The following is a 19777-nucleotide window of genomic DNA, read 5'->3' as shown; positions in this document are numbered from 1 at the left end:
GGGGGGGGGGGGGGAGACCACAATTTTCGGAAACCTTTTGACATCAACTATTTACCCCACACTTTCTACAACTTTTTGGACTTGTGAAAGCCTCTTATATATTTGTTGGTGGAGAAATGTACAAACAGCCCACCGGGCTTTGACAATACCTTAGTATCTGTGTATATATATGTAAGGTTTTTAAGAAATATATTTTTCACCCGGGCAAAGCCGGGTACTTCCGCTAGTATGTTATAAAGGGGCTCTAAATTTACTACTATAATGAGCCAAGAATGTCTGTGTCCCGCGCGTGACGTCACTCCACGTCGACCAGCCCTCCTCATTAATAATCATGAACAGGGGACGTCCTCCAAATGGACACCCCCCCTCTATTAATAATAATTAGCGGGTGACGTCATTCCACATGGGGGGGCGAGGCGCCTCCTCCTCCCTCCTCAGCGTCAACTTACAACCCTCACTACAAAGGCAGAACCCTCACGTCACGCGATCTCTGTAACACTGCTGAGACGTAGAAGTAAAAAGGACGTCATGATGAACAAGGGATTATAACCTTAAAATGAAATAAGTCTGTCACCGCGAACCTACAAATTGCACACGAATTGATGCAATGAATATCACGTCGCGGTCTGCTTTTCGCTTGCAAGTTTCAGATTAACTGCAATACACCCGTCCTTGGACGGGCAAAAGGCTAGTTTAAAATAAACACGTAAACATTCAAACACAAATTTTTTACTTGCATAGTAAAGTAATTGTATTTTTTCATTTTCTATACAGCCAGATAATACGACAAATCACTAACCCGAAACACCCAGTCATTCATAAAAGCTGTAGGCAGTATAGTACTATAGTAATAGAGCAAGTGCAGAGTCACTGAACCGGAATTGATAGCTCGAAAGCATTTAGCGCGGGGCCCTTGAAAGTGCGGGTCCCGTAGCATATGCTACTTTTGATACTAGGATAATCCAGCACCAGAGGCGTAGCTAGGATATTTTGCGCCCGGGGACGAACTATAAAATTGGCGCCCCCTTCCCCCCCCGTTTAATCACATTTTCCTATTACATCGAATAAGGAATAACAATTTACATTTTAATAAAACATTGTATTTAAAGAAGCTAATTTATAGAAATTATATTACATGGCTCACTCAGTCACTGTCGTAGACTGGTTGACATAGTCTACAAGAGATTAATTTTTCTTGATTTCACTGTCAAGCTGGTCAATCACGTAATCAAAATCTGTTTTTTCCAATGTTTCTCTTTCAACGCTAAGAAGAGCAAGATCGCTGAGACGATCTTGTCCCATTGAAGCACGCAAATACGACAAAATAAGTTTCTATTTGCTGAACGACCGCTCACAGCTTGCAATTGAAACTGCTGTTAATACAATTTGCAGTGAAATTCGCAAATTCGGAAATATGTCATCTCCATAAAACACAATAAAACCAAGAAGATCCAAAGGTTTCGATTTAAAGCTTTCGTGACTGCAGGGATTCATCTTCCTGGTTCTTTCGGTAAAGTCACGTAGAAGGGAAGTAATAAAATAATAAAAATAAAACATAATAAAATAATTCTCACGACGTTTCGGCTACAACGCAAGCAGCCGTCTTCACTTCAGGTGAAGAATGAGACACTACCAAGCTAGGAGCTTATATATACACTGGGTTGGAGGTGCAAGAAGAGCGCCTTAACAAAAAGAATGTGCATATGAAGATGAATTTAGCATATTCATGGGTTCGCATTAGAAGAAGTTACAGGAGCAGATGTTAGTGTAAATGCGTTTGGTATTACCTTAGAGTCGCGGCATCTCTTCAGAAAGGTGAGAGACTCGATTAGCTGAGCCTTCTTATCACGGAGCTTGTTGAAGGATCTCAAAGTTATGTGGAAACCCTCCCTGTAGAGGCGGTTAAATTTCGATTTAAAGCTTTCGTGACTGCAGGGATTCATCTTCTTGGTTCTTTCGGTAAAGTCACGTAGAAGGGAAGTAATAAAATAATAAAAATAAAACATAATAAAATCATTCTCACGACGTTACGGCTACAACGCAAGCAGCCGTCTTCAGGTGAAGAATGAGACACTACCAAGCTAGGAGCTTATATATACGCTGGGTTGGAGGTGCAAGAAGAGCGCCTTAACAAAAAGAATGTGCATTGGAAGATGAATTTAGCATATTCATGGGTTCGCATTAGAAGAAATTACAGCAGCAGATGTTAGTGTAAATGCGTTTGGTATTACCTTAGAGTCGCAGCATCTCTTCAGAAAGGTGAGAGACTCGATTAGCTGAGCCTTCTTATCACGGAGCTTGTTAAAGGATCTCAAAGTTATGTGGAAACCCTCCCCGTAGAGGCGGTTAAATTTCGATTTAAAGCTTTCGTGACTGCAGGGATTCATCTTCTTGGTTCTTTCGGTAAAGTCACGTAGAAGGGAAGTAATAAAATAATAAAAATAAAACATAATAAAATAATTCTCACGACGTTTCGGCTACAACGCAAGCAGCCATCTTCAGGTGAAGAATGAGACACTACCAAGCTAGGAGCTTATATATACGCTGGGTTGGAGGTGCAAGAAGAGCGCCTTAACAAAAAGAATGTGCATATTAAGATGAATTTAGCATATTCATGGGTTCGCATTAGAAGAAGTTACAGCAGCAGATGTTAGTGTAAATGCGTATATATAAGCTCCTAGCTTGGTAGTGTCTCATTCTTTACCTAAAGACGGCTGCTTGCGTTGTAGCCGAAACAGCGTGAGAATTATTTTTATTATGTTTTATTTTTATTATTTTATTACTTCCCTTCTACGTGATTTTACCGAAAGAACCAAGAAGATGAATCCCTGCAGTCACGAAAGCTAAAAATCGAAATTTAACCGCCTCTACGGGGAGGGTTTCCACATAACTTTGAGATCCTTCAACAAGCTCCGTGATAAGAAGGCTCAGCTAATCGAGTCTCTCACCTTTCTGAAGAGATGCCGCGACTCTAAGGTAATACCAAACGCATTTACACTAACATCTGCTGCTGTAACTTCTTCTAATGCGAACCCATGAATATGCTAAATTCATCTTCATATGCACATTCTTTTTGTTAAGGCGCTCTTCTTGCACCTCCAACCCAGCGTATATATAAGCTCCTAGCTTGGTAGTGTCTCATTCTTCACCTGAAGACGGCTGCTTGCGTTGTAGCCGAAACGTCGTGAGAATTATTTTATTATGTTTTATTTTTATTATTTTATTACTTCCCTTCTACGTGACTTTACCGAAAGAACCAAGAAGAAGAAGATCCAAAGGATTTTCTGGCAGAACTTCATTCCGGTTACTGAGCAGCATTTTGCAATCTCCAATTTCTGTGAAAAGTTCGTGGCCATTGATGTCGGTGTCATAGAAATTTCCAAAATCTGTGCAATTTCGACGAATTGCATCGACATCTGTATCGGATATAAGAGTTTTGACGTCCAGCAGAAATCCAAATTTTGTGTTCAGGTCTTTTAGTCGTAAAAACCGTGTTGACATCTCCTGTTGAAGTCGATAAAATATGCTCTTCATAACGCGCACAATTTCTTCTTCTGCTGAAAGTCCTGCATCTCTTGCCAGTTCTCCTGGCATCTTCCGACGTCGCCTAATTCTTCTGTCCACATCGATCCCCCAGGCTGTGCATCTTGTTTTGGCGTTTTCTACAGCAACTTGGCTCAAATCATCACGAAGCTTGACAAATTCATGCTCCAAAGATTCAAGATCAGTTGCTGCTTCCTTGAAATTCATAGTAGGATCCTGTAAGCGCTTCTGAACACGATCAATTTTTCCAAGAATGACATTCCAGAAATGTAATAAAACTATGAAGTTAAAATTTAATACGCATGCCTGTAACTGTTCTGCATCACTTCTGGTTTCAGGCGTCATAGTTACGTCCTCCGATAATTTGTCTAGCAGCCATACTAGTTCATCCAGTCCTTCATAGATAGCTTTAACAGCTTCTGATCGTGCACTCCAGCGTGTTTCAGGCCGTCGTAGTTTCCGCCACCAAAAAACAGGCCAGTGACTAATGCTGAAAGACTGCCCCTGTCTGTTGTTTGGGACGTTCTTCCATGTAAGTTCTTAATAGGCGCGCGTACCAAAATGTAATAACATGACATGTAGGCTGTTTGTGGCGGGATATATTCACTTTAAGATGTTTTTTGTTCATGTTTTTGTTTTTTGTTTGTTGCGGTTGCACCCGATTCAAAAGCCGAATGGCTCACAGGGCTATACCTAATAAATGAACTTGAACTTGATATAAACTTTTAGGTTGAGGTGTAGATTTGTGCAGTAGTTTCAGGCTGCCGCGCCCGCCGCAATAAGTTATAATGTAACGTTGTAAGCCTCATTTTGGCGCCCCTTTACCTTGGCGCCCGGGGACATATGTACCCCCCTGCCCCCCCCTAGCTACGCCTCTGTCCAGCACTGCACTCGGTCAAGGGTGGGGGTGACCAGCGTGTTTGTTCTCTACCCCCACTACCCCTACTGTAGTCGCTGATGCTTTGGGGCAATGAACCTTCCTCATAGCTACACGTCGAAGGGTGTGCTTACGAAGGAGGGCAATTCCCAAAATGTCACCCCAGATTTTTCCCTATGAAGGCAAATGTAATTCACGAATTATTTTTTTATTATTGTGGCTGGTGCATGCGATGACGACAGTGGTTAAATCAATCAGGAGGTGCACAGAGACTCCGCAGGCTCACAGACAAAAGACACAGGGATAAAGCCAGACAGGTGGCCGAAACATATGGCCACACATAGACAACGACGCTAAAAGAACCGAACAGGAAGATACACACACAGCCAGACAAGTCAACCCCGCTTGACATTGTGCCCTGTACAGGTGTCTCTCACACAATTACAAAACACACAGAAACACACAGGCTGGGCAAGAAGGCGATATGACCCAGAATTTTGAGGTTCAGGGTTCAGTCTCCTGGCTGTACCAAATGGGGTTTGACCAGGAGACGTCAGAGACGCCTCTCCCCCACCCCCGAAGCCTCCAGCACGAGCTTAGTGTGATCTTTTCTGGACGTTTTTTTGGTAACTTAGTTTGAATGTGGAGGGGTCACCAGCCCCCCCTCACACCCTTCCAGAGCCCCCGTTGGCCACTGTGGCGACTGCGAGCACCACGAGGGGAATGGACGATTTATATCCCCCCCCCCCCCCCCCCCGTGGCATTGCTCACAGCCACCACAGCGTCACCAACCGGCAGGAACAGAGGTGGGGGTTGTTTTGCCAGCTGAAGAAGACGAACACGCACGCAGATACACACACAGCTAACAAAACAGATAAAATTATAATTACAAAAACGTCCAGAAAGACAAATTGCCAGCCAGCCATAGAGGCACAGACAACAAGACACAAAAAGAGAAAGACAAAGAATCCCTTAAAGCCTTAACAGTCTGTTGCGGCAAAGGCTGTTAGCGAGCGCCTATGAAGGCTGGAATGGCACACAAGCGGGCGGGTGGCCAGCACCACGCCCGGCTGCCTTTGTCTCCCTAGTGGCGATGTTTAGACACCGTATCAGGTACTCATTTGAGGCCGAGTCGGCCTTGGGGAGGCCCAGAACTAGTTCAGATAATCGTCACTGGTGTTGGCCGCGAGCGGGCATCGGACTCGGGTCGCCGGGTTCATAGCGCAGCGCGCTCACCGCTACACTCCCGCTTTCCACCACAAGACACATGCACACACTCACACAAACAACAAGACACACTCACACGCAACAAGACATGAACACAAACTCATACAGACAACAAGATAAACACAGACGCAGATGTACACAGAAAATAAAAAACAAATAGGTGTGCGTGCCTTGCAGCAGGATGTGGGCCTTTGGGAAGCACGCGAGCAGTGCGGAGACGCAGGACAGCACGGCCGGCCAGTTCAACTCCTGTGTGCCCAGGATGCTCTCAAACTGAGATATCAGCTCCTCCACACCGAACGGCAGCATCAGCTATGGGAGCACAGGAACAGCACGCAGCCGCACAACGGTTATAGCGGAGTCACAGCACAGTCAGAGCAAAGACAAAGATCCCCCCCCATATTCTGGAAAGACTGTTGGGGCAAGTGCTGTTCGCGAGCATCTATGAAGACCAGAATGGCACACGAGGGGGTGGGTGGCCAGCACCACGCCCGACCGCCTTTGTCTCCCCAGTGGTGATGTTTACACACTACATCAGGTACTCATTCGAGGCCGAGTCGACCTAGGAGCAGCCCATGACCAGTTCAGATAATCATCACTGGTGTTGGCCGTGGGCGGGAATCAAACTCAGGTCGCCGGGTTTGTAGCGCAGCGCGCTAACCAATACACTACCGCTCCCCAAAGTCACAGCACAGCATGCAGCATAGTGAGATATTCATGGCAGAAACACGCAGACTGGCTAAGAGACACATTAAGAGGCAAGCAGAAAGGCAGAGACAGAGACAGGTATAACCAAAACACGTAGCGGCCGAGAGACAGCCATGCAGACGAGTAGACAGATTGGACATAAGACATAGGGACACACAGGCAGACAAGCAGACAGGCATGATGAAATGATAAACATGCAAGACAGACCGACTGACTGACACACACAGACTTATAGACAAACGTACGCACAAGGACAGACAAAACCTGCTGGCATACAGCGAGGGAGACACGGTCATAGAACAAAGACACACACAGAGAGACTGGGTGTGGAGGTAATGAATGCCTGTAACCCAGTGACGTGGAGACAGCGTTGTTGGATTGTACCGAGGTCATGTACAAGAGATGCTAAGTCGCCATTGAGGACAGTACAGAAAGTGGGTTGGTGACCAATTTGTGAGGATTGTTTGTACTCCACACACGATTCGGTTTTCTCTGAGGAAATTATTTTTTTCCTTCCACACATACAACTGCACGTGAAGGAGGATTTTGTCTGATTGGCTCACAGTGACATCACATTTACCCCTCTGTTTAAGACCGAAGGAGGAGGATTAATCCATCATTCTGGCTGTTGCCTGATGAGGCCGGATGTAATTACCGGTGAAATGTCGTACTCGAATGGTCAATTTTGTGAGTTTACTCTCTAACACACAACTGGTGCGCTGGACAAGTAATTAATTGGCATGTTTTGTTTACGTGACAAACCTCACTATTTGGCTGTGTTAGGTGGTGAGGGGTTTACCGACACATTTATATTGACGCAATCTAACCCAAAAAACCTCTATTGTGGACACGTGAAGGACACGTGAAGGACACGTGAAGGAGACGCATCGCTACAGCAGTCCGGGTCTTCCCGTGTCCTCACAACTCGGTGCTGCTTCCAAAACCATTTCCGGTTCCGTCAACAGTTGACGAGTTATTATTGCGATGCTTAATCCAGGAAACATAAGGTTCTGACCCGACCCCTTACTGGATATCTGTGAAAAAGAGCTTTATAGCTCATCAGATTCCTCCAGTAGAAATAAATACATATTCTGAATCTGATATTCTGAAAACCTCACTGAGCCTCAAGACTTATTTTCAGGAGAGTCCTACAAAACTTTCACAGTAGAGGGGCAAGGTTGCTGCTGTGTGTAATGCCAATTAAGTAATTTGTCAGTCATAGGATGTTTAAAATGTGTTTTTTTTAAGTTACAGGAAGAAATCGGAGAACCCAGAAGAAACCCAGGCAGAACAGGAGGAGAACATATAAATTCCATATAGAAAGTAGCCCGAGACAGGAATCGAACCCAAACCATTCGAGGCTCCACACCGAGGCAAATTATATCTATTTGCGGTATGGATGGCTCGGTGCAAAAGCATGTTAGAGGTTGAATGAAGAATGACCGATGAATAAACGTTCACACTTACCTGTCTATAAATATCAAAAAGAAACGGCGGCATCTTTGCAAAGCTCCACTCTGCCTGCCGAGACACAGCGTCGGCAACTGCACACAGAGCGCACGAAATACAGCCAACCACACACATACCATCAACCAACCATACAGTCAACCACACATACACAGTCAACCACGCACACACCATCAACCAACCATACAGCCAACCACACACATACACAGTCAACCACGCACACACAGAGCCAACCACGCACACACACAGCCAACCACGCACACATACAGTCAACCACACACACACCATCAACCAACCATACAGTCAACCACACACATACACAGTCAACCACGCACACACAGAGCCAACCATGCACACACACAGCCAACCACACACATACAGTTAACCACGCACGCAGTCAACCACGCACACACAGTCAACCAACCATACACAGAGTCATGATAATGTGCACACCCAGCAAAGCCAAAAACACATGCACACACTCGGCAATTGGTGCGTTTCCCCCGTGTGTGGATGAGTGTGCATTGACTTCTTCCTTCGTATGGGTGATATAGATGCAGAGCAACAGCTACAATTTCATGTCCAGGTGGTTAAACCAGATATCCACGTCAGGAGTGAGCGGAGAGTATCGCTGTATTGTCTCCTTCGTATTTGTGGATCGGGCATTGCATCTTTATATGTTGAATGGTCTGTTCTGGATGACCACAGTCGTAGACTGAAGAGTTTTTCACTTTCCATTTGTGCATCAGGTATCTGCATCTGCCATGGTTTGTGCAGTGCATGTGGTTTAGGGTAGACCATGAGGTTCGTGGAAGATCAAACCCAGAGATCACCTGCGTTGGGTCTTTCACAAGGTGTCTGTCTGCGACTTCTTTGAACTCCATTCAGCTCTCCAAGCTTCATCGGGGTTAAACTCAGATTGTTGAAGCTGATGGGTCCAAAAGGGCTTACGTGACTTCAAGCGATGACGAGGGACGTTATGGAGGTCCTGATTAATTGGAAGACAACCGTTTTCCTCGATTTGTAGAACTTCCTGGAGGGTTGCAGCGTTGCAGTGGGGGGAGATTTGTGACAGCACGGGCAGCCAGAGTGTTGGGGTCGACTTGAGGGTTCCTGTATTACACCGCATTGCAGTGTTCAGCTTGGACATGAACAAGTCGCGTGTGACCACAGTACTCGGCTACAGAGCACAAAAGGTGCCCTCATTGATATCCGTAGGCTCCCCACCCAGCTTGTGCTTGCCAGTTTCTGAACCAGGTGACCCTTGTTTTGGTCTTGACAGCTACCTTTTCAGGTAGTCGTGGAAGGTTCGCATATGGTCTAGCTTCACTCTGAAATAGGTTGGAGTGAGGTCGTGTCGCACAGTATTGCCGCAGGTCCCTTTCAGAGTGTGCTTGGTGCTGCCTATTGTCAAGATTAAATCCTGTGACTGTTTTTTTGTGGGGATTTGGCTTGAGTCTCAATTTCTGGAAATATTCCCCCATGGTGGTTAGATCTTGGTTCAGAGTGGATCCGATGTTGTTGAAAGTGGCTGCTTGCGTTGCCAGGGCACGGTCATCCGCATAAACAAATTTGCATGACCCAGTTGGTGGCATGTCACTTGTGTAGACGTTGAAGATCGATGACGCGAGTACTGAACCTTGTGGCAATCCATTGTTGAGGAACCGGGGTGAGCTGTTATTTGTTGCCCATATAGACACGCAGTCGCCTATTGCTCAGCATCATCTATATCAGGATTATTGTTTTGAGGCAGGGAATGGTCTTTGCGAGCTTCAACATCAAGCCCTTAATCCAGACTGTGCCGTAGGCCAATGATAAGTCAACAAAGGCTGCGCCGGTCTTGGATTTCTTCCGGAATCCAGCCTCGATGTGTGTCGCAAGGGCCAAAACTTGGTCACAGCAGCTGCATCCAGGCCAGAATCCCGCTTGTTTTTCAAGGATCACCGACTCAATGAGGGAGCTGATTCTCTGAGGATGATGCATTCCAGGAGTTTATAGGTCATGCACATGAGTGATATCGGTCTATAGCTTCCTGGGTAGTTGGTTGACTTGCTGTGTTTAGGTATGGTAATGACCATCGCCTCCCGCCATGCTTTTGGGATGCATCCGGTTTTCATGGTTTTTGTATACAGTTTTGCCAGCCATTGGAGTCCCCTAGTGTCTAAGGGATGGAGGAATTGTGGGGGGGATCGCATCTCGGCTGACAGCCTTGCCTTTCTTCATTGCACCCAGACCCTCCCTCGCTTCCTCTGTGCTGATGGTGGTGGAGTATTACGAAGAAATAGAGGCCATTGTCTGGTTTATTGGCAATGGATCTCTCACGTGATGTTTTTCTTGAGCTGTCCTTTTGTGTACTCCACTAGATTGGAGGCTATTGAGTTTGGCAGGACTTTTGCAGTCCAGTATTCTGTTGGTTTAGCAGCACTCAGGCATCATACTAGAGCCCATGCATGGTGGCTTGTGTTTGTGAAGTCCAGGCCTTCAAATAATTCAATCCACTGCTGGTGTCTGGCTGAGTCTAAAGGCTTTCCAACCTGTGGGCTGCCTGATTGGTTGTACTGTCGGAGCAAGTCCTGGGTCTCTTTTGTCACGGGGAGTAAGTGGATTCTTTCCAGAAGCCTCGGGAATGCTCTTCGTGGCGGCTGCAGCAAGGAAGCAAATAAACGGTGATAGCATTCTGGTATTGTGGGAGATCGACTCTCCACTGTCTACCGTCTCCTTATAGTGGTCCCAGTCGGCTTTGACCAGGTTGCACCTTGGTAATCGTTGACACAATCACGAGGATTTCAATGCCAATATGAGCAATGACTGATGGGCCTATGTTGACTTCTGGGGAAGCTTGGGAGTATTTTGCAGAACGTGTGAAGTGTGCACCCACTTTGATCTTTGGAAACGATGGTGGTCATGTCAGGGTTGTAGTCGCATTGTCAGCGAGCAAAGTGGAAGGTTGCTTGCTGCTTGGGATCGAAAACCAGGTGCAGATCATCGGCGGAAATCCAGTCGGTGAGGTCTTTGCCGTCGGCCTGATCTACTACTGCATAGCCCCACAGAGTATGCTGGGATTGATGCACTTGGGAGTGCTGGCCTTGGCCACTTTGAATTAGGGGCACTGTACACGTCAGTTAAATGCAGCTCTCCTATCTTGATGCTGGAGGTGTAGGTGGCTTCTTTTTCAGTTGGTGGGAAGGCATACAACTCTGTGATGGTGTTCTTCATGTATATGGCCAAGCCTTATTACGGGTGGTAGTTGCTACGGTCGTGACGCTGTTATGCATGGATGATAAGCCACTTTGTTGAGCTATTATTTGTGGCCAGGTCGCTTCTAAAAAATAAGTGGATACCTCAGTGGGCTTTGCCTGGTAGGATGGGGATGGTTTAGTTTAATTTATATGTTTTCAGTAATTTGTTTATCTTTCTTGTACTTTGTACTACTATCGTGTTTTTGTATTGTTTGTTGTAACGTTCTTACCCGCCCCTACTGGATAGCTGTGAAAAAGAGCTTCAAGCTCATCGGATGCCTCCAGTATTAATAAATATTGTCATTCTGAGACGTCTCGGAAGGGGTGGGGGCATACCCACACTTGACCCCACCGCACGCAACCTGTCAATCGTGACTGTGGGAGGGATTAAAGAAAATCCCGCACCAAAGGATGGAATTGAACCGGTGACTTCTGGATTTTTGCAAGTCCAATGTTGCTGACCATTACACCATCGCAGCTCCATCATTTCTCGGTTAACATGGGTGGACGCGTTGTGTTTATTGTGAGACGTTTCTAAAGGCGTGGCAAAACGGTGACCAGCGTCTTAGCGGTGCTTTTTATCAGGCATAAAAAAACGATACTCACAACCGTGATCGACCTCATCGACGTACGCCGAATGAGGTGGCTACATTTAACATCAAAGCTCAAGACCTATTTGTTTGTTGTAGCCTTCTGATTTGACGCTGGCATCTTTTGATTATTTAACAATTTAATTAAATGTTTCCCTTCTCTTTATGTAATGTAATCATTCTACGAGTATTCTTTTTGTCTTTGTAAATATTTGTTTAATCATCTTAACTTGGGTGATGTGGCCTTAATCTTTGTGGCACGAAAGGCGCCCTACAAACGACGACGATGAAGATTATTATAACTACGGTGAGCGGTCACTCGGTGAACCCGCTTGCAGCGTGCCGTGAACATCCACACGAAGCCCGGTGCACATAGAACCTTTGAGCCGGGGGTCGTGGCTGAGGAGGAGAGAGAGGTGGTGCGAGCAGAACGCACGCAGTGCGGGGAGAGGCACGGAAGGACTCAGGGCGACGAGCTCCCAGGGGTTCAGCCTGGACACACAGGACACACGGCAGTGAGCGGCAGGGAGCAGAGATGAACACTCATAGACAATCTCTCAAAGGCGACCTCACACAGACAGAATCTCTCTCTCAGACAAAGATCAAATTCCCCATTATAGCCTCAAAAGACTTTTGACGCAGTTGCTGTGAGTACGTATGAAGGCCGGCACAGCACAGGAGGGGGTGGGTGGCGAGCACCACGCCCGGCCACCTTTGTATCCCAAGCAGCGATATTTACACACTGTACCAGGCTCTCATTTGAGGCCAAGTCCACCTAGGAGTAGGCCAAAGGACCATGTCAGATAATTGTCACTGGTGCTGGTAGTGAGCGGGAATCCAACTCGGGTGGCAGCATGCTCACTGCTAAACTACCGTTCCCCATAAAGCCCTTACTGGCAACTACTCATGATGAACTTTTCATGACCAACCTCTCATAGACAAACTATCACATTTACTGCTAGACAACCACTCAAATACAACTCACAATCACTCATACACAACCACCCACAGACACTCAAAACAGAAACTACTACATATAGTAAACTTTCGATTATTCGTGTACCGTTTATCCGATTTGCGGGTTTAAACGGCACCCGAGAATTTTATATAAATTAATAACTCATGGATTTTTCCCTTAAGCCCAAATTAATCATCCATCTAAAAACAGTAATACATTGTTATTATAAGAAATGTTAATAACAAGCCACGTGCTTAAATAGAACAAATATCCACTCTGGTTAATACGAAATCCACGTAATCGCCTCCACAGTAGAGTAGTTGCATATCTTTACAACAGTGGGTGGAATTTGATTGATGTTGATTGGCGTGGCTCTGCTATCATCCACTTAGTGGGCCGAGTCTTTTGCGCGGGAGCAGGGAAAGTGTTATCACTGAGCACACACATCACCTTTTGTAATCAAACAAGATCAATGCATTCTTTACTACAATTTTCTTTATTCATTAACAAACAACATTTTCTTAACTTAAACATAATTTATATCTATATTAGTGATTTTTTGCATAGAAATCCACGGAAAATGTATATATTTTTTATTATCCTCGATTTTGAATTATCCGCATCAGTCCTTCCTATCAAGTTTATCATTCTAACGTGGGGAAAAGAGACGATTGTGACCTGCAGTGTGTTGGTTGAACAGTTTGGACAAGATTAAATAATCAGTGTCTGGCAGACTGAGTGAAGGAATCAAGAAGGGAAGTTACATGGCAGTAGCAATACAATTGTGACAAGGAGGCGACTGATCACTGATGAGTGACTGGAGTGAATTGGTGAGTGCTTCAACCACCCCAAGCGGGGGGCGGGGCGGGGGGGGTGGGGGGCTCGGGGGGTGCGGGGGGTGCGGGGGGGGGGAAGTCTTTTTTCTTTCCCTGTCGCGGCACTCACCTGGGAAGGCGTCGAGCCGGGGCCGGCGGTGGCGCGCCGCTCACGAGCTCCGCCGTGCAGCCTGCCGGGCACAGAGACGCTGTGAGGGTGATGCCCATCTCACGGCGCCGGCACCGCTGCAGACTTCCAGGGGACTGCGGCTGCCAGGCCGTCACCGTCGTGAAACCCGTAAAGAATCTATCGGAGAGCAGTCTGTCTGTCTATGGTCTAGAGACCCAATAGAAACTGGTCTGTTTGTCTATTGTCCAAGGACCCCAGAAACCAGTCTGTCTGTTGTCTCGAGTCCCCATCAAAGACAGGTCTGTCACTCTGCTGTACTCACCGTGTAAGAGTAGATCCAGTATCTGAACGCAAACCTGTGGACGCAGTGCAGAATTCGAGCATAAGTCGCGATGGTATCACGCAAAACGTCGACGCAACTCATGGAGATTACTGTCGGTGGTTAGATCACGTTATATTGTATTCATGAGTCTTATTCCTGTTTATTAGATGGTCACACAATTTACAAATAGGCATACTCTCAAGCAGAAACAGGGAATCTGGACTGTGCTGGACCATTAATGCTTAAACAGAGTGAAGCCGTAAACAGTTGACAAATAGTGTAGCTGTACTGGGCTGATGATCTGTAATTTTACTAAAACCGCTGCAGTGTTTTATTATTATTACGCTTCATAATAAACGTTTTTGAGTTAGATCGCGTTATTTATAAATGTGTCGTAACCCTTCACCACCCAACACGGCCAAACAGTAAAAAAGTGTCACGTCGACAAAAGACAAATAGTTCACTTCAGCCCACCGGTGTGTTGAAGAGTGATTCAACATCCTTTACAATTTTTGACAACGACGTTTCGCTGGTAATTACATCCAGCATCATCGGGCAATTTTCCAGAATGGTGAAGTCCTCCACTTGCTCCCGGTCTTAAATAGAGCAGCAGCAGGGTGACGTCATCATTTAACTCATTCAGGTGCAGTGATTTGAGGCGGGGAGGGTATTGTAATTATATAATAAATTGATAATTAGTCAATTGTTATTAATTAGTATATGTTTCCCCTATAAGGAATTGTAATTGTAATACATATTTTATTTAATAATACGCTTCCAGGCCGCACGAAGCCTGTAGCTGTCAGAGCGATTAAAGTTATTTCTATTTCTCTCAATTTCAATGGATTCTCTAATTAGTCTTGGCCAGTAATAATTAGTTTTACACAACACTTCAACGTTATCAAAATCAATTGAGTGTCCTTGTTGACAAGAATGTTCTGCCACTGCCGACAGTTGTGTTTGAGATCATTTACTATTTCTTTGGTGTTCTTTTAGTCTCACGCTGATGTTACGTCCCATCTGACCAATATAGCATCTGCCACATAAACAATTAATCCGATATACACCTTGTTAGTAATTTAGGCAATTCGTCTTTAGTGCAAGATACTAGTTTTTTAATTTTGTGTACTGTACCAAATTTTACTTTAATATTTTGCTTTTGCAAAACACAGGCTAATTTGTCAGTTACTCCTAAGATATATGGTATTTTAATTGTTGTAACAATCTGATCACTTTCAGCAGTGTTGCTTTGCGTTCGTGATTTGGCATTCAATGCTGTTAATTGAGCATTATTGTAGCCATTATGTCGTAGTGCTTCCTTAACATATTTAATTTCTCTCACTAGACTTTCACCATCTGACACTGTTTTAGCCCGATGTATGAGTGTCTTGATAAGAGAGGATTTCTGAGCTGGGTGATGTGAATCTGTATTCAGATAGGCATCGGTGTGCGTTCGCTTTTGGTAAACGCTGAATGTTATTTTGCCATTTAGACCATGTCCAAGCAAAATATACAGGAATGGGAGTGTGTTATTCACCTCCATTTCCATGGTGAACTGGATGGCCGGGTTTTGTGCATTGAGATGATTCAGAAAATCATTAAGTGTATCTTTACCATGTGGCCATGTTTTAAGAAAAGTCTCACCACATGTTAAGATTTCTTTAGTCCGGTTCCACCAAGTTTTCGCAATTGGGGGGGGGGGGGCGATATCGCCACATGCAATCCTAATAGAGAAAAATCTGCAAACCCCAAAGAATTGTGATGCTTGGCCAATATCAGTTACATATGTAACTGATATTGGGGTGTAGTACCGACCCTACAGGACAGGGTGTGTGGGTGCCGACCAAAGGATGAGGTTGTGTGAGGCCATGGCACTCTGGTTGACCCGGGAGGACACGTGACCGGTTAAGTCTTACAAAGGGGCCCCAAGTGGGGGCTAGGGGGGGTGACGTGATTAGGACCCAGATCCTTCCCGAGGATTCTGGAAGGTGGACGAGGCCAAGGGCGGAGCCGGCCACGCAACAGAGACTATGAGCCGGGTCCCGAGAGGGGTGGTTGTTCATCCTGGAAGAAACCTTCGTCTACGTTCTCCGTTCAACGAGTCTCCAAGATGTGGACGCGGGCCGAAGCTGTTGGTCCCGGTCCGTAGTAGCAGTTGCGTTGTAACTAGTGTAGTTAGCCGGGTGGTCACCACCTAACTAACTACACCAGTTACGTGGTAACCAGTGTAGCTAGCCTGGTGGTCACCACCTGGCTAACTACACCAGTTACGTTGTAACTAGTGTTGTTAGCCTGGTGGTCACCACCATAGGTTGTTATTCTGTTCAGGGGAAAGTTACCCCGTGTGTTGGAACTGAATAAATGTGTTGCCTCCAAGTCAACTTCTGCGACTCAGTTGAACCCATTACACACATAAGAGGATTTACTTTTTCTGTCAATAAAAAAGGTGTTAAGATGTTAAAACACCAAACTGAAAACTTTTGCAAGAAATCATGTCTCTGGTGTGGACCAATCAGTTTCAAAGACAATGCAGAACATGTTTTTTCTTGCATGTTCACCACAATTATACGTAGTTCAATGCAGACATGATTCCTTGAAAAAGGTTTCAGTTTGGTGTCTTAACATCCCAACACCTGTTTTATTGCCAGAAAGGGTAAACCCCATTCTTATATTTTGATACTGGCAAGGGAGGCCCCATGAAATATCGGTTACATTGCATTTTGTTTTAGTAATGGGAGTAAACTGGAGACTTTGGGACATTCATGCAGAACATGGACAAAAGGCAGGCACCCTGGTCAGGAATCGAACCCAGGTACCTCCTGGCGTGAGGCACGAGTGTTCGTGTTACAAAGGTTACCCCCCCACTGCACCACCATTCTCCCAATTTCCTCCCACACTCGTCAACTGACCAAACAGGACCCTCATGAAATGAGTCTTCAGACTCTAGCAAGGCTTGCCACCATAGATGAGAGACTGTTGTTGTGTTACTGATGTAGCCGGTGTGAGCTCGCCTTCGATGAATCACACGTATAATTGTGCACTCTGATAGTTGCTACGCAGAACCAGGTGCGTTTTTATTATAATTCTAAGTGAATGCAACAGTGATCAGGGATTGGACCCAGAGCCCCCAAGTGCTCATTAGAGTACGGGGCATGTCGCCAATAGAGATTTTGGTGGATTTCGACATGAGAAATTGAACTGCGATGTTGTGACAAGGAGGGGGTCTCTGATCACTATGGCAGATACAAACAATTGCCCTTCTGAAGAGGACTTTTGAAATAAACTTTTGCCGTTTCACAAACCTCTGGTGCCCATCTGTTGTGGCGTGGCCCCACTTCTTCGGAGGACAGAACACAGAGTCACTACTCATCGTCTCCAAACTTTATAAGTTGTATCGTTGTTGTTGCTATTTAACCAACCTGTCCCCCACTTTAAAAGGATTCACGATGGGAGAGGGGACAGGGCGGACCAGCTACACTGAGCAGGGTAGATCAACTCCCAACCAGGGTCGATAAAAATGAGTACCACCTTTAAAAGGAATCAGGAGTTCTTCCATGGAGAGACTAGCCAGTGAGACACTTAAGACATTTTAGTGCTTAGGGTAAGCAGAGGCTACATTGCACTTAAGAACCCTATGAGAAATTAAAGCAGGAAGGAAAAACCAGCTCACCGACTTTACGGCAATCAAGAAAAACTGTCTGTGGCTCCGATGGATGTTAAATATGATCAGTGCTATGAAATGTCGAGATTTAAAGGAAATAGGAGTTTTAGCCGGTGTTGTTTAGATTCAGTGTGGCGAGTGACATGCGTTCTATTCCAGGCCACGGGTAACACCAGTTGTGAGTGATATCAGAACCAGTCCCAGGACCCTGCCTACATAGCCTAAGCTTTAAAATCGAGTACATGGAGCCGTGTGTGTGAACTTCTGCAATAGGGAGACAAAAGCGGCCAGATGTGGTGTTGGCGACACCAAGCCGTCGTGCACCATTCTGGCCTCATGAAGTCATCACAAACAGCACTTTCACTCTTCTCTTTGCAAACTGACCGACGAAGTGAAGTATGTTCAAACAACTCCCACAGCCCAAAGCCCACATCCACTGGCAGAGCCAGTGGGGAGGCAGTGGGGTGGCACGTGCCCCCCCAATTATCCGATCGAAATCCCTAATTTCGATCGGATCATTGGGGTTTAAATATGAATAAATCGGCATTTTACGACCCCCACTGCCACTGTGTAGCATATTATTAGGTGCCAGGGACTCTATGAGATGATAGGACAATAGTCTGAGTCCATCATTGGCAATAAGTAACGGCAAAGCGGTTATAAGCGACTCACATAATTGTGTGCAGTTGCGTATACAGTACATGGCTTCCCTGAAGGCATTCACCTTCAGCGAGCGTGATGCCGATCACACACAGTTCGAATAAAAAGCAAGGGACAAGTCCTTACTTACTAACAACTCCTCTATCATTTTTCATTGCTGGAGGGGTAGCCCCCCCTACCTGAAAATCCTGGCTCCGCCATTGCCCATATCCAGCAGCGAATTAACAAAAGGGGCTGTCGATGTACGTGTTTATAATTGTGGTGTAGTGAGTGGGCCATCCCGTAGTGTGACTGGCTCCACAGAACAACCAGTCCCTCTTGCTGCAGAGAGCCAAAGCATCTTGACCTGGCCACGGCTGCTATATCCCAAGAGCAAAATAAAATCTCCATTCTCCAACACCAGATTCACAAGTCACTCCCACCGCCGCCACTCAAGCAAGCCCCGCATCTCCCAACGAGCCATGGTCAGCGCGAGTCCGGCGCAAGCAGGAGGCCCACGCTGCCCCCGTCGGCAGGGTGGGCAGAGCGCTCACTGACCTGTTGACCTGTCTCCTGGCCGGCATCTCCATACGCAACCCGGACCAGTTCGACCACCAGCCCTGCTCAGCACAGATCGCACACGGGCACAGGAAACCACACCACTCAATGTTACACCACGGAGCGGTCCTCTGCAGCAGAGCTGTGCGAGTGTAAGTGCGGGGCGAGGGGTTGTGAGCGCACGGCGTTCAGTCTAGGTTCATTAATTGACCCTGTCACCAAGTATGACATGATTCGAAGGTTTATTCAGTCGACTGAGACTTGCTAAAAGAGGTCAATATTGACCGTTGATTTGGGTCCATAGAATCGAGGAACCGTCAGACCAAGTCTAGGGCACGAGTCAAATCTGCGTTTGGAACACGGAGCCAGCCAATCGTCATCAGGCTGGGTGCTGCTATACGGCAAAAGACTGGAGCTTTAGTGCGGCCTGGAAGCGTATTATCAAATAAATACAATTACAATTCCTTATAAGGGAAACAAATACCAATGAATAACAATTGAATGATTACCAATCTATATAATTACAATACCCTCCCCCTCCTTGCCTCGAATCACTGCACCAGATTGAGTTGAATTAAATGATGACGTCACCCTGATGCTGCTCTATTTAAGACCGGAAGCAACAGGAGAGCCTCACCATTCATGCCCGATGAAGCTGATTGTAATTATCAGCAAAACGTCGTACTACTCAAATTTTAAAATGCTGTTGATTCGCTCTTTAACACACCGGTGGGCTAAAGTAGTCAATTAATTTGTTCTTTGAAAACGTGACACATTTTTTACTGATTGGCCGTGTCGGGTGGTGGAGGGTTACGACACATTTATAAATAACGCGATCTGACCCAAAAACCTATATTATGAATATTATGAAGCTTTGTGTTCAGTTGCTCATATAATGTTCGTCTTCCGACCGCTTTGACATCACGAGAGTTGATTTTGATGCACCATCACCACCACCCCCGCAATATTTTCTGACTGGGGGTTGCGAATTATGGGAAAATAAATCATTATTGCGGAATTTTTTTACTTTTAATTTTCATACC

At 45.8% G+C, this 19777-nt stretch overlaps 1 protein-coding gene across 1 annotated transcript in view; it reads right to left on the bottom strand.

The window, feature by feature from the left end:
• LOC133341677 (Fanconi anemia group A protein-like) overlaps window positions 1-19777 on the bottom strand; it is a 107241-nt gene that overhangs the window by 65981 nt on the left and 21483 nt on the right. The window contains exons 8-13 of the mRNA XM_061550268.1: window positions 18735-18796; window positions 13877-13910; window positions 13555-13615; window positions 12031-12143; window positions 7823-7899; window positions 5818-5959 (exon numbers count right to left, since the gene is read on the bottom strand). Of these exons, the coding sequence (XP_061406252.1) occupies window positions 5818-5959; window positions 7823-7899; window positions 12031-12143; window positions 13555-13615; window positions 13877-13910; window positions 18735-18796 (489 nt within the window). The remainder of the gene's footprint in view (window positions 1-5817; window positions 5960-7822; window positions 7900-12030; window positions 12144-13554; window positions 13616-13876; window positions 13911-18734; window positions 18797-19777) is intronic.

Source organism: Lethenteron reissneri, chromosome 12, assembly GCF_015708825.2.
Source record: "Lethenteron reissneri isolate LAM-NWPU_2019-01 chromosome 12, ASM1570882v1, whole genome shotgun sequence".
Lineage (NCBI taxonomy): Eukaryota > Metazoa > Chordata > Hyperoartia > Petromyzontiformes > Petromyzontidae > Lethenteron > Lethenteron reissneri.
This window is presented reverse-complemented; position numbering and strand designations above follow the sequence as displayed.